General features: G+C 46.3%; 2 protein-coding genes across 2 annotated transcripts in view; one reads left to right on the top strand and one right to left on the bottom strand.

Moving 5' to 3' along the window:
* LOC308323795 (uncharacterized protein) overlaps window positions 1–14,357 on the top strand; it is a 144,653-nt gene that overhangs the window by 109,586 nt on the left and 20,710 nt on the right. The gene's annotated exons all lie outside the window — the stretch shown is intronic.
* The window catches only part of ccdc171 (coiled-coil domain containing 171), a gene marked incomplete at its 5' end in the record, with an annotated part of 20,212 nt that continues 6,404 nt past the window's right edge, over window positions 550–14,357 (bottom strand). Inside the window, 17 exons of the mRNA XM_080775083.1 lie at window positions 550–785; window positions 989–1,120; window positions 1,442–1,496; window positions 2,453–2,577; window positions 2,792–2,971; window positions 5,478–5,636; window positions 6,345–6,526; window positions 7,726–7,860; window positions 8,496–8,555; window positions 8,646–8,765; window positions 9,237–9,549; window positions 10,145–10,333; window positions 10,937–11,104; window positions 12,889–13,218; window positions 13,643–13,732; window positions 14,012–14,035; window positions 14,077–14,177. Coding sequence (XP_080631209.1) covers window positions 618–785; window positions 989–1,120; window positions 1,442–1,496; window positions 2,453–2,577; window positions 2,792–2,971; window positions 5,478–5,636; window positions 6,345–6,526; window positions 7,726–7,860; window positions 8,496–8,555; window positions 8,646–8,765; window positions 9,237–9,549; window positions 10,145–10,333; window positions 10,937–11,104; window positions 12,889–13,218; window positions 13,643–13,732; window positions 14,012–14,035; window positions 14,077–14,177 — 2,531 coding nt within the window. The 3' untranslated portion in view covers window positions 550–617. The remainder of the gene's footprint in view (window positions 786–988; window positions 1,121–1,441; window positions 1,497–2,452; window positions 2,578–2,791; window positions 2,972–5,477; window positions 5,637–6,344; window positions 6,527–7,725; window positions 7,861–8,495; window positions 8,556–8,645; window positions 8,766–9,236; window positions 9,550–10,144; window positions 10,334–10,936; window positions 11,105–12,888; window positions 13,219–13,642; window positions 13,733–14,011; window positions 14,036–14,076; window positions 14,178–14,357) is intronic.

The raw sequence follows: 14,357 nt of genomic DNA, 5'->3' as shown, positions 1-14,357 counted from the left end.
ACGTTGTTGAAGTGGGACCATCCCTGGATCCCGGGACTCATTACATTGAAAACCTATTTACATCACTGACTGTAAGCCAACTTTTGAAGATAAAAATGTGTACAACTATAACTAAAAATACATCGCATGGATGCACCTAGGCTCTGTGGGTTGACTCCTGACCGGGCCCCTCCTACGTCTCACCAGGTCCACTCCTGCTCTCACCAGGCCCAGGACCTGTGCATTGCACCAGACTCCAAGTACCAGGCACTGCATTCAGGAGTGATGGACTATAATGGCCCTCCTAAAGGCCTCACCAAGGTTTGTTGGGCTTCCACCTCCCGGACACACATAATGTATTACTACAACATGCACATTAAACATACACATATGACTTTTGCAGATAAAATACAACAGAACAATGTCCCTGTGGTCAATTAGTAAAACACTTTTAGATGAAAATGAGAGACCAAGACTCACACACGTGTTGAGATCATTTTTCACTTTATTCAATTAACAATATAATAGTATACTGTAGTAGTAGAATGCAGTATAATAAATGAGTTTGTATTTCAACAAGCTGCCTATCTTCATGTTTCTCTCTCTACAGTGGTCTACAGTGGTGATGACTTTCGGGTTCAATCAGAACTTACGGGGATGTAGGCCAGGTTGTCACGGAGACAGGCGTCATGCAGCTCGCCGCGCAGTGTGGTCACGTGACTGCGGTGGGCAGAGACTTCCTGCTCCAGCCAGCCAATCCGAGAGCCGGCTGCCTGGTAAAGATCTGCGAATGTGGAGACCAGTCTCTAGAGGGAGACAGAGAGCAGCAGAGAAAGTTACTTTTCTCTAACAAAATGACAAAAAAAGTGCATGGGTGCCAAGGTTACTTTTCTGTTAATATTAATAACTGAGAACTGTGCACATCCCAATTTCTGTAGTAGTAGAACCAACAAATGAATGAATGTATGTATAAATTAATGGATGAATGAGTGAATGAAGACATGGTTACCTCACAGGCAGTGACCTCAACACCTCCCACCATCCTCTCTGTTCCTGACAGCTCCACATGCACTCTGGGTAAGTGGAGGGGGAGGGGCTTACCCGTCACAGAGCACCTTGATTGGACTAGACTGTCTCTGACCTGAGAGAATGGGAGAGAGAGTTTTAGAAAAAAACTAACATATGGTAGTAATGTAGTAGTAGGTGGTAGTAATAATAATAAATATAGCAGCAATAAGACAGGGTCAACTGGTCAAGTCATAAAAGTAATAAAGCAATAAAGGAAAAAGCTATATGTAATGCCTGTCTTCTAATTAGTAGCGAAATACTACTTGATACTCGATACAATGATAACTACAATGACTAGTACTACATTAGGACTAACAAGTAATGTTGTAATACAATATGCAGTGTGTGTGTGTGTGTGTGTGTGTGTGTGTGTGTGTGCGTGCGCGCATGTTACCTCTTTGTAGGTGTTCTCTACAGTGGTCATAAAACTGACCAGAGACTTCTTACTCCTAGGATGACAGGATGAGACGGAAGGAAATAAAGGATCACTTGATAAATACCACGTTCCGTGTGTATAGTGTGTGTTCCAGATGATGATGAGAATAAAGGAGGAAGGTCTGTGCTAGGTTGGGTTCCAGCCTGATTCGCTGCATTCCGTGGATTTGGTTTGTCACTCGCTACTCAAGCTGGAAAGGGTCCCATCTCCAAGGTAGGCGGGGCATGTAAAAGGGTCCCATCTCCAAGGTAGGCGGGACATGTAAAAGGGTCCCATCTCCAAGGTAGGCGGGGCATGTAAAAGGGTCCCATCTCCAAGGTAGGCGGGACAAGTAAAAGGGTCCCATCTCCAAGGTAGGCGGGACATGTAAAAGGGTCCCATCTCCAAGGTAGGCGGGACATGTAAAAGGGTCCCATCTCCAAGGTAGGCGGGACATGTAAAAGGGTCCCATCTCCAAGGTAGGCGGGACATGTAAAAGGGTCCCATCTCCAAGGTAGGCGGGGCATGTAAAAGGGTCCCAACTCCAAGGTAGGCGGGGCATGTAAAAGGGTCCCATCTCCAAGGTAGGCGGGGCATGTAAAAGGGTCCCATCTCCAAGGTAGGCGGGACATGTAAAAGGGTCCCATCTCCAAGGTAGGCGGGACATGTAAAAGGTTCCCATCTCCAAGGTAGGCGGGACATGTAAAAGGGTCCCATCTCCAAGGTAGGCGGGACATGTAAAAGGGTCCCATCTCCAAGGTAGGCAGGACATGTAAAAGGGTCCCATCTCCAAGGTAGGCGGGACATGTAAAAGGTGGCTTAAACTTCTGATTGGTCTGGGTTGGGGAAAAACACCAGTTTGACGTTATGAAAAACGAGTCTGCTGCCTGCTGGCCAGACCGAGTAGCGAGTGACAAAACAAATCCTCGTAACGCAGCGAATCAGGCTGGGACCCAGGCTATGTGCGTGTGTGTGTGCGTTACTTATTACCTGTGTGTATTCGTCAGTGAATCCTCCAGCTGTCTCAGACTGTCCTCCACCTCTCTCTTCTCTCGCTGTGCCGCCGACAAACGTTTACCCAGAATCCTTAGCGACTGCTCCTTGCGGCGAACCTCCTGACGATGCATGTGTGTTTGCGCGCGTGAGAGACAGAGCTTGTTATTAACATTGATGAGTAGGGCTTTTATCAGTAATCTAAGTACAGTTTGTTACGATTATATCATTGAACGCTTACATTGGCCAATTTGTTTACAACGTTGAAAATGAGACACTTTTACACAAAGAATTGAACTAATTTGTCCATGTTTGTGTGTGTGTGTGTGTGTGTACCTGTGCAGCCTGGTTCAGTGTGTGCTGTGTGTGGGTGGTATCAGCAGTGTGTGTGTTGAGCTGTGCGGTGAGTGTGCGTAGTTGAGCGGACTGTTCATTTAACAGAGCCTGGGCCTCCTGCTCTCTGTTCAGCGCCTGGCGGAGCTCCGTGCACACACTCTGAAACCGCTCCACTGGAACCTACACACACACACGCACGCAATAATAATCACATGTTTGACTTAAGTAAAAGTATCATTACTGCATAGATACAAGTACAAGTCCCACATTCAAATTATACATGAGTACCGGTAAAAGTAGAAAAGTATTCGGCGTCAAACTATGCTTAAAGTAGCAAAAGTACTCATTGTTCAAAATGTGTATATGAAATAGCCATAATGCATATAGGGCTGAAGTGGTTAATGTATGTTTTGTAATAATAATCAAAATCTACAAAGTAACTAGTAACTTAAGTTTTCATATAATTGCAGTGTGCTATAATAAGTACCGATCAGAGCATTCATGGACGACCTCACCATCACAGCAAGGTCAGTACCACAAGGAAGATGGATTTTGGAGGACTTGATTGAGCTCACCAATTGGGCAAGGATAGAGTTAAAACCGGCAAAATCCAGAAGCCTAGTACTGAAGAAGGGGTGTGTCCAGGACCGGTTTCGGTTCAAGATTGGAGAGAACATCATCCCAACTGTCCAAGAGAAACCTGTGAAGTGCTTGGGGAAGTGGTACAGTCAGAGCTGACCTCAATGACAGGCAGAGTGTGTCATCCAAGTTTCTGCTTGGATAAGCATCTCTGCTTATCCAAGCAGAAACTTGGATGACATCTCTGGAGAAGAGTTAACGACTGATTCGGTCTGGCTTATTAGTCAGGCTAGAGAAGAGTGGCCTGCCGGGCAAGTATAAGGCCTGGGGTTACCAACATGGGGTGCTCCCCAAACTCCTCTGGACACTCCTGGTTTAGGAGGTACCTGTCTCCACAGTTGAGGGGCTGGAGAGGAAGCTGAACACCTACTTGAGGAGATGGCTGGGCGTCCCAAGAAGCTTCTGCTCCATTGGCCTGTACAGCACAGGCAGCAAGCTACAGCTACCAATAACATCCGTGGTGGAGGAGTACAAGGCGACAAAAACACGCCAGGCCATGATGCTACAAGACAGCAAAGATGAGAGAGTACATGAGGCAGGCATTGTTGTCAGGACAGGCCGAAAGTGGTCAGCCAGCAGAGCACTGAAGGAGGCCGAAGATTGACTGCATCATGCTGACATCGTTGGGTCAGTAGCCCAGGGAAGATTGGGTCTGGGTTGCTCCACCAGAACAAGCTGGAACAAAGCTGGCAAACAAGACTGAGGAGGAAAGCCGGCATGTCAAGGCTGTAGCCATGAACAAACAAGGCAGCTGGACAAGATGGGAGAGTATGAGAGAGAGGGCTCTAACCTGGCAGGACATCTGGAGCATGGAAGGCCATCGGATCAAGTTCCTGTTGTGTTCTGTATATGATGTCCTGCCTACTCCATCAAACCTCCACACATGGGGACTGGTAGAGAGCCCCAGCTGCACACTCTGCGGAAGGATAGCTAACCTCTCTTCATGTCGCCCAAGTTCCGGTGGCAACACGACCAGACACAGTTGTCAGAGGGTGTCGAGCTGGCAAGGACAAGCCAAGGGCAAGAAAGCTTTCTGATGGGCCCCGCTTTATCCATTTTGTCAGGGCAGGAGAAAGCGCAGCAGCAGGAGGGAGGAGCAAAGGGGTCCTGGCCACGGCAAGCGACTGGGAGATGCGGGCCGACCTGAAGAAGCAGCTCAAATTCCCAGAGGAGATAGCCCACACTAGCCTGAGACCAGATATTGTCCTCTGGTCTAAATGTACCAAACAGGTGGTGCTTATCGAGCTGACGGTACCCTGGGAAGAGAGGATGGAGGAAGCGTACGAGCGCAAGCTCAACAAATACCAAGCCCTCATCCTCGAGAGCCAGCTAAACGGATGGAAGGCCTGGAATCTGCTGTTGGAGGTGGGCTGCAGGAGCTTTGCTGGACGGTCACTATGGAGAGCCCTCGGACTGCTGGGGATGGAAGGCCTGGCTAGGAAGCGGCTGGTAGCCAACATCACTAAGCGGGTAGAGGAAGCATCACGATGGATCTGGATTCAAAGAGAGGTGCAGTGGCAGAGCCGACCTACTGAAGGACTAAAGACATAGAGCCAGGACACTGGATCTGCCGTTGAGCCCCTCCGAGGTATCATGGACTTAAATCAACGAAACACCAGTGAAGGGGGGTGCCCATTTGATAGCCTGCTGAAGCCACCCAACTCCTGTCTAGTTGAGGTATGCGGTCAAGCCTAGCCTTGACAAACAAGGCAGCTGAACTTTGTTGAGGAGGATTTGTTGAGGAGGATGCCCCTGCCATGCAGAGTCCCGTCGGTGCCTTGAGGGAAGGAGAGACAGAGAGAGTGATGCCACTGGCTCACAGATGGCGCAGAAGCGAGTACCTGCAAAGGTGGGCCTGTTGCGATACCCTAATCGTATTTTGCATATAGTACAATATTTGCCTCAGAGATGGTAAATGTATTGAAAATTGTATTGTAGACAAAAAAATAATCTGAATTGTACTTGAGTACATCACACCATATTAGCTCTCATTAGAAGATAAACACGTATATATTATAATTTCAGGCAGTGCGGTGGGCAGCCTCACCTCGTCACAGGGGTCCTTGTGGCGGTGGTTTCCACGGTTACCCTTGGATGCTCGTTTCAAATTGGCCAACTCCAGCCTGAGGGACCGCCTCTCTACCTCGGCAGAGTGCAGCCGTTGGCTGAAAAGCAGGAAGTGTTGCTGCAGGGAGGAGACCAGAGTCTGGTGGAGTAGAACACATTTACACGTTGTTGTGTCAACATTATATTCAGGTTGAAAATGCCATTGTCTGAAGTTGACCACTTATGTAGTCTGGTTGGTAATCAGAAGGTCAGCAGTGACCCTGAGCAAGACAAGCATGTCACTTCATGCTGCAAGAATAAGTGACGGGCCACTGTGTACAAACATCATTTCATTTCATTATTTTTTTAGGTTAAGTCTTTAAACCGATGAACTCTATAACAGACTGCGATCTAATCAAAGACTCAGAGCACCTGCTGCACTGCGTGAATATTATGCCGTAACCAATATGACAGCATGACATGTAAACAAACACACAATGTCATTTACAACTAAACGTTGATCTCAAGAAGCGAGAAATAGACAATGAAATAACCAAAAATTGAAATTTGCCAGTGCAACACTTGGAATACTTTAATTACTGTAAGCAAGGAATAACTTTGTTTTGTTGTTACTTTGGGGTCAATTTATTCATTAAGTAGCCATGTAATAAGCGGGATAATCACCCTGTCAGTGATTTATTTATCAACAATGACCACCTAGCCATTCATTATCCCTTGCTTATCTGAGCCAGTCTTGCATCCTTTATATTGGAGTGCCGCTCTGGGTACTGAAACTCTGGGTACCGAAACCCGAACGACTACATAAATATGTACTAAAAATAAATATGTCTCTCAAAAAAAGGCTCACCTTCCTATTGGGTGATGGAGCTGTCAGTCGTGCCAGACCCCGCCCAAGCCTAACCACCAGTGGACACTGGTTTCCTCTGTAGGGGGCGGGACCAGAGACCAGATTTGATTGGCTGAGAAGATGTTCCAAGAGGTGGGAAAAACCTTCCCGAGCAGCTGAGACCACTTCTGGAGGGGTGGAGTCTAAAAGAAGATGAGATAGGAGTGTGTAGTGAGAGGGTAACTGGAACACTCCCCCCAAAACACAATCCCCCCCATTTTGTTCGCGGACCACTTGCCCTATCGGTTATTTTATTCCTTTTATAAGGTTAAGGTTATAAGTAAGGATTAGGCATAATTTTACAGAGGTTACGTTTAGGAATAAGGTCAGGTTTAGGCATAGTTTTACTGTGGTTAGGTTTAGGAATAAGGTCAGGTTTAGGCATACTATAGTTTTACTGAGGTTCGGTTTAGTATTAAGAATAGGTTTAGTCACAGATTTACTGAGGTTAAGTTAAGGAATAAGGTTAGATTTAGGCATAGTTTTACTGAGGTTTTACAAATCGAGGTATCGGGATCGGATCGGAAACGAAAAAAGTGTATCGGGACATCCCTAGTGGCGACCGTTCCGAAGTGGCTGGATTGGACCTGGGGCGAGCGTGTTTTGGGGCGAGCGCAACGCAATATGGGAAAATAAATCAGAGATAGACGCATATTATTTTAAAACTTGTTTTTCCAACATGCGTTGGAGTGGACGGGCTGGAGTCTTTTTTTTTATCACGTGATTTCCGTATGTAATATTCTCTGGAAGTCATAGCATCAATCATAGGTTGGCAAAGAGAGTAATCACTGAAAACACCAGATCTACACCCATGGCAGTCAACGTTAATAGTTCATTACACACACATCCATGCCTAATTAGACATCTGCCCGGGACCCAAACTAGTGATAATAGCTCACAATGCGGCGCGAAGATTTTTCTTTTATTTCTTCCTGAATTTTCTTTAAAAAAAAATCATTGAATAATTTCTCTCTCTCTCTCTCTCTTTGTCCCAAACAAAGTGTCGCGAGGAGTGGAGTAGAGAGGGATTTCATCCCCCCGTTGGTATGTTTACAACTGCCGGGCTGGGAGACAGTGTTTCGCTGCGCTCCTGAGTCTAAATAGAACGTTGTTGATTGGTTATTCCTAGGGGGATTATTATGATAAGTAATGGCTGGATATTCTGAAGACTGCAGAAGACTTTGAATGACGCCGGCCAGAGACGATGGCGGCTCGTGTAGCTGTAGTCTCTGACTACACGGTCAAGCATCCCTAACTCCTAGCTTATAGATATTTTTGCTGTTTTTAGAAACATTTTTGAGTAAAACAAAAACAGGTCTTAAATGACAGTGAGCGTGGTTACCAGTGTGCGTTTGCACCTCCTGCAGTTGTGTCATGGAGGTGAGGATGAGAGAGGAGAAATGTTTAGACCGCAGCCAACGCACAAACCCTGCCCCACCACCTTCCTCCTTATCCTCATCCTCATCCTCATCCTTATCTGGAACACACACACACACACACACACACACACACACACACACACACACACACACACACACACACACACACACACATACACTTTTGAAAAAACACACATTACTCACATTTCTTACTTAGGTAAAAGTATCAATACTGCAATGTAGAAATACTAGAAAATGGACGAAATTAAACATTTACTTGAGTATCAGTACAAAAGTAGTGATATCAAAATGTACTTAAAAGTAGCAAAAGTAGAAAGTACTCATTATGCAGAATATCCCATTTCAAGTTTTCACATCTTTTTGAAAATAGTACAATAGTACAAGCTCATTGCAACGCATTGTGAGCTTGTAGATCAGCTATTTTCAAATGTCTGAAATGTATATAGGGCTGAAGTGGACGTGGTTAATGTATGTTCTGTAATAATAATCAAAATTATTAAAAGTAAACGTAACTAAAGGTTTCAAATAAATGTAGGTGGAGTAAAGTATTGAAAATACTCAAGTCAAGTAAAATATACCTCAACATTTTAGTACAGTACTTAAAGATGGAGTGCCGTGATCTTGTTAAAATTAGTTTTCATGTGTTTATGAGGTGACAGTACTTCATTAGAACTAAATTTACAGTACTTTACTTTCCACCACTGATTCCTACCTGTTGTGGGTTCCCTCTTGGCTGCTGTGTGACCACAGACACACACACACACCGCCTGCCTCCCACCGTCCTCCTCCTGTCCTCTCCTCCCTCCCTCATCCTCTCCTCTCCTCATCCCTCCATCCTCTCCTCCTCCTCTCCTCTCCACACGGAGCGCCACGCTGGAGCTCCTGGCTAACACTAGCAGCCTGTTAGCAGCCAGGACGGCGCACACGCCCTTCCTCCACCGCCTCACTCCTCTGCCCGTCCTCTGTTCTCCTCCTGCTCCTCCTGGGGCAGAATTTAATTGTGTAGACAAGAGGAATGTGGGCGTGGAATTCTCTCAATTGTACATATAGAAGGTGAGTGAGGACTTTTTATTATTATTATTATTATTATTATACAAAAAAACTTGAGGGTCTGGACCCCCAGATGACAGTGAAGTGACAATTTAAGGACTTTTAAGACCTTTTTAATACATGGGTGGGGAAAAAGGCCGTTACTGCATCAAAAGTAATCAACAAACTATACTAAACTAAAATAACTGGTCAAATAATATAAGAAATAGGCAAAACATTTTAAAATAGACGATCTGTGAGTCAAACTAAATGCAATGCGTCAACTCTTATCCCCATCAAATATAATTATTTTGGGGGGACGCGGCCTGAAAAGGTTGAGAACCACTGTGTTATTCAATTAATCTAAAAAGCAAAAGTAGCATAAATGGCTAATTAGAAACATAATGGACAGTTGCAGCCATACCAGTGTCTCCTCCCGTCTCCTCCTCTCCTCCACCCAGGGCCTCCACCAGTCTCCTGACCTCCGTCTCCACTCCCTCCCTCTCCTCCAGGAGACGGTGGAACAGGCTCCTCTGTGCCGAGAGGGCGCACGCACGTCGGTAGGTGTGCACGAGCGCGCCGGCCAGGAGCGCACAGGCGGAGAGGAGCGTGGCGTGCGCCCCTCGGCTGTGGGTGAGGAGACCCCGCAGGCGCGTGAGATCGCTGGTCGCGGCGGAACCCTCGCGCTCCATAGAGGAGACACGCAGGCGGAGAGACTCCACCTGAGAGTGATACAGCTGAGAGAGAGAGAGAGAGAGAGAGAGAACATTCAATGATTTTTTTAAAGAAATTTCAGGAAGAAATAAAATAATTTATCACTAGTTTGGGTCCCGGGCAGATGTCTACCGGTACGGTAATTATTATTTTGGGTCACGGGCTAAAAGGTTTGGGAAACGCTGAGTATAGTAGAGCACAGAAGTCCTGACATCACTCGTTCATCCCCTGGTTCACAGAGGTCTTTCTCTATGGAGAATAACATTGTGTTTCATAAAGACAGTGTTTAGTACTTTTTCTGTTGTGTATGTGTCTATGGAGTTAACATTACTCTAATAGACCTCCGGGTGTGGATATAATATGCAAATACGTATGTCTTCCCTGTGTATTTTTTGGTTTCTTCCTGAAAGCTGAAAACCTTTGAGTCAAGTCGAAATACACCACTTTAGTGACACACTAAAATCAGCCCGTATTATCATACAACAGCTGTGGGCGAGGCTTCAGTTCAGGTGGGTGGTCACAAAAAAACATAATTTGAACACTTTCTGTACATCAAATATTTTTTGAACCAGGAGTCCTGAGTTGGTGGTGTGTGTGTGTGTGTGTGTGTGTGTGTACCTGTGCTTTGTTGTGTAGTTGTGTGAGGGTGTGTGTGTGCTGCTGGTCCATCTCCTTCCGGTGTGTGTCCCAGGCCTGCTCCCTGTGTTGCACGCTCTCCTCCAGGCGAGACAACACACACTGCTGACTCCTCTGCAGCTCACGCACACACACACTCTTACTGTCACACATACTCTGCAGCTGGACGATCTACAGAGAGAGAGAGAGAGAGAGAGAGAGAGAGAGAGAGAGAGAGAGACAGACAGACAGACAGACAGACAGACAGACAGACAGACAGACAGACAGACAGACAGACAGACAGACAGACAGACAGACAGACAGACAGACAGACAGACAGACAGACAGACAGACAGACAGACAGACAGACAGACAGACAGACAGACAGACAGACAGACAGACGGACAGACGGACGTTAAATAATTTCATCTTCTCACTGGGTTTGTGAAATAGTTTGGAACTATCAATAGCCTCAGCTTGTGTGGATATGATCAATTCTTATTTTAAACTTGGAACATCTCAGGTGCAGTATAGTCGTGACTGGGAGTGGGTATAAATTATGTTTTAAAATGCTTTAGCAAATTCCCATTAACAATCATAAGGCGAAACCAGGGTAGAACGAGGCAGCTACCAATCTGAGAACCCATCGTCAAAACATAAAAGAAAAACATCGCCCTCTATCCTTTCAATTTGAGGAATATTGAGTCAACAGTCTGTCTAGAGACTAGTCAGTGACTAATCAGTAGGCTGACAGTAGTTGAAAAGAACACTGGTGGTTTTACAATGTAAACTCACCGTGTCATTGGCTCTGTTGAGGTCAGAGGTCAGGGTGTTGACCTGTTCCACGATGACGTCACACAGCTCGGAGCACGAGAAGCTACCCAGCATGCACTGGGAGGCGTCCAACAGCACGCAGCCTGCCACCAGACGCTGGTACAGAGAGTAGAGGAATGACACACGCTCCTGCACGCATGCACGCACACACACACACACACACACACACACACACACACACACACACAGTGTTGCCAGATTTCGCAAGAGAAACAAGCGGCCAGCTGGCCTACATAAACAATACAAGAAGGGACAAGGCCACATGAGCACAACACATACATACGGCTATTTGACAATTGCCGATATACAAGCTCATCTGCTATTTTCCCCCAAAACAATATATATATATTTTACACAATTTGAACATTTTGGAAATATTTACATCATGTAATTGGGACCCTGGCACAAAATATGTTCGGATGGGGGTCATATTAATGTGGGGCTCCTTGAGATGAAAATGTTTGAGAACTACTGGTTCTGATCTAGTAGCACTAAAAGACAAGGGCTGGGTTTCCAGAACGCATTTAGTGTAATACTTGTAGTGCCGCACATGCTCCGATGCCTTCTAGGCCGCACACAGAAGCCTCAGGCCTACCATACCAGGCCTCAGGCCTACCATTGCGTGGCACATCTATGCACGGAATGTCTATGTTCACAGGCTTCTGTGTGCGGCCTAGAGGGCATCTGAGCATGTGCGGCATGTCTTACACTAAATGCGTTCGGGAAACCCAGCCAAGTAATTTCGTTTGGTTGTGTGCAGATGTCACTCTCCGAAAATATCTGACTCGTTGCGAGTTTGTAGATCTGCTATTTTCCGCACACAGTTAAGTATAAATCAGGCAAATCAACTGTAGATTTGGTCAACTAAAATTAGACTAAAACTAAAACATTTCAGATGACTAAAATAAGACTAAAACTAGTGGAATATTATTTAAAAGACTGACTAAAACTAGATCAAAATGTGCTGTCAAAATCAACACTAGAGTACACATTAGAGCCATTGAACCAGGACTTTCAAGGAGCTACAGTAGGAGCTGATTGAGTTCTTTGACATCTGATTAGGTCAATGAGAATGAAGCGAGTGAACATCTGTTTGAAAGTAGCCTGGCCCAGCGTGTGATTTCTGGTCTAGAGGAGCAGGTGAAAGTAGCCTGGGCCAGCGTGTGATTTCTGGTCTAGAGGGGCAGGTGAAAGTAGCCTGGGCCAGTGTGTGATTTCTGGTCTAGAGGGGCAGGTAAAAGTAGCCTGGCCCAGCGTGTGATTTCTGGTCTAGAGGAGCAGGTGAAAGTAGCCTGGGCCAGCGTGTGATTTCTGGTCTAGAGGGGCAGGTAAAAGTAGCCTGGGCCAGCGTGTGATTTCTGGTCTAGAGGGGCAGGTAAAAGTAGCCTGGGCCAGCGTGTGATTTCTGGTCTAGAGGAGCAGGTAAAAGTAGCCTGGCCCAGCGTGTGATTTCTGGTCTAGAGGAGCAGGTGAAAGTAGCCTGGGCCAGCGTGTGATTTCTGGTCTAGAGGGGCAGGTGTCGGCACGAAAAAAGTGGTAGATCCTATTGGTTCACTGATCTGAGGGCCTGCCGCCGGCCCCCTCCTCCCCTCCCTGGTAGAAAACAGCAGAGAACACTGACGTTGTCACCAAATTTGCTGCACTGTTATTGGTTAGCGAAATACAAGGAAGGGCTTCCTGTACGACAGAATTTCCTATGCGTTTCACCATGCTTTTCATTTTTGATAAAAGATAAAAGCCTGGGTACCGAGGCTAGTTTGAAATAAAAGCCTGGGTACCGAGGCTAGTTTGAAATAAAAGCCTGGGTACCGAGGCTAGTTTGAAATAAAAGCCTGGGTACCGAGGCTAGTTTGAAAGGAATAGAAAGCAAAGGAATACAGATAAACCAGTGAGTGGATGTGGTATGTGGGTACCTTGGATTCTTTCTGGAAGACTTCGTTGACCTGTTGGAGCTCCGCCTTGCACTGCTCCCTCTCTCTCTCCATCTCCTCCCTCTCTCTCTCCATCTCATCCCTCTCTCTCTCCCTCTGTCCCCTCTCTCTCTCCCTCTGTCCCCTCTCTCTCTCCCTCTCTTCCCTCTCTCTCCCGCTCTCCTCCTCCCTCGCCCTCCGCTCTGTCTCCAGGGTGAGTTGGACGCTCTCCACTTCCACCCGGAGCCTGTGTGTCTGCGCCGACGAATCAGAGCTCTCCTGGCGCAGGCGCATCACTTCCTCCCTCATGTTGGCCAATAGCAGGTCAGACTCCTGGGGACAGATGACAGGTGAGTCCCAACGAGTGGGAGGAGTCACGAGGTCTTGAAAAGTCACTTCAGCAGTTACTTGATGCTTGGTCTTAGGTTTTCTTCTTTTTTATATATAAAAGAAAAGTAAAAATAGAGCTCCAACTCGTTGTGAGCTTGTAGATCATCTGCTATTTGTGCTCTTTGCTGAGATACAGCAAAGAGCAATTATGGGAATGTCAGAAACTTGGGCTTTTTTATTATTATTATCATTATATATTTTTTCTACTTTTTAAAGTCTTTTTAATGTATTTTAGAGGTGTTATACCCAAAAAAAGCATGAATTGGTGGTAGAAAAGTCCAGGAACAATCCACACCCAGTGGACTGGGAGGCAACTTAACTGTGAAACATCTGGTGAAGTGGATGTACCTCAGTGTGTGTGTCGTACCTCAATGCGTTCGAGTTGCTGTGAGTTGCTGTGTCTTTGAGTCTGGTTGTCCTGCTCCAGTCTCTCTGAGGCACACAGCAACTCCTGGAGCTGACACACACACACACACACACACACACACACACACACACACACACACACACACACGTAATGTCTTCCTGATCTAGTACGCAGTACCTGTGTGTGGTGTTGTTCAGTGTTGGTGGTACTGGTAGTAGTAGTGGTTTGTGTGCATGTGTGTGTGCCTGCGCACTTGTGTGATGGTGTTGTCCAGTGTTGGTGTTGGTATAGTAGTAGTTTGTACCTGTGTGTTGGTGCTGTCCAGTGTGTGTTGGTAGTGGTAGTTTGTGTGTGTGCTTGCATGCGTACCTGTGTGTTGGTGTTGTCCAGTGTGTGTTGGTAGTGGTAGTTTGTGTGTGTGCTTGCATGCGTACCTGTGTGTTGGTGTTGTCCAGTGTGTGTTGGTAGTAGTTGAGAGTGTTCTTCAGCAGCAGTAGAACAGCATCAGTGTGTGTGTCCTGTGTATCTGCAGCCTCTGGACACAAACAAGTTCATCACATCACAGCAACCTGCCAACCTGAGTAATGTTCTGTAGTGCTTCCAAGAAACTACGTAAACATCACCACTAGCAACTGTCTAAAGCAGTGGTTCTCAACCTGTGGGTCTGGACCCCCAGGGGGGCGGCGCGATAGTCGTGCATCAATCGTACCAAGAA

The sequence above is a fragment of the Protomyctophum bolini genome (genome assembly GCF_963924005.1).
Source record: "Protomyctophum bolini genome assembly, chromosome: 11".
Lineage (NCBI taxonomy): Eukaryota > Metazoa > Chordata > Actinopteri > Myctophiformes > Myctophidae > Protomyctophum > Protomyctophum bolini.
The sequence above is the reverse complement of the archived record's forward strand: the minus strand, read 5'-3'. Positions and strand labels throughout refer to the sequence as shown.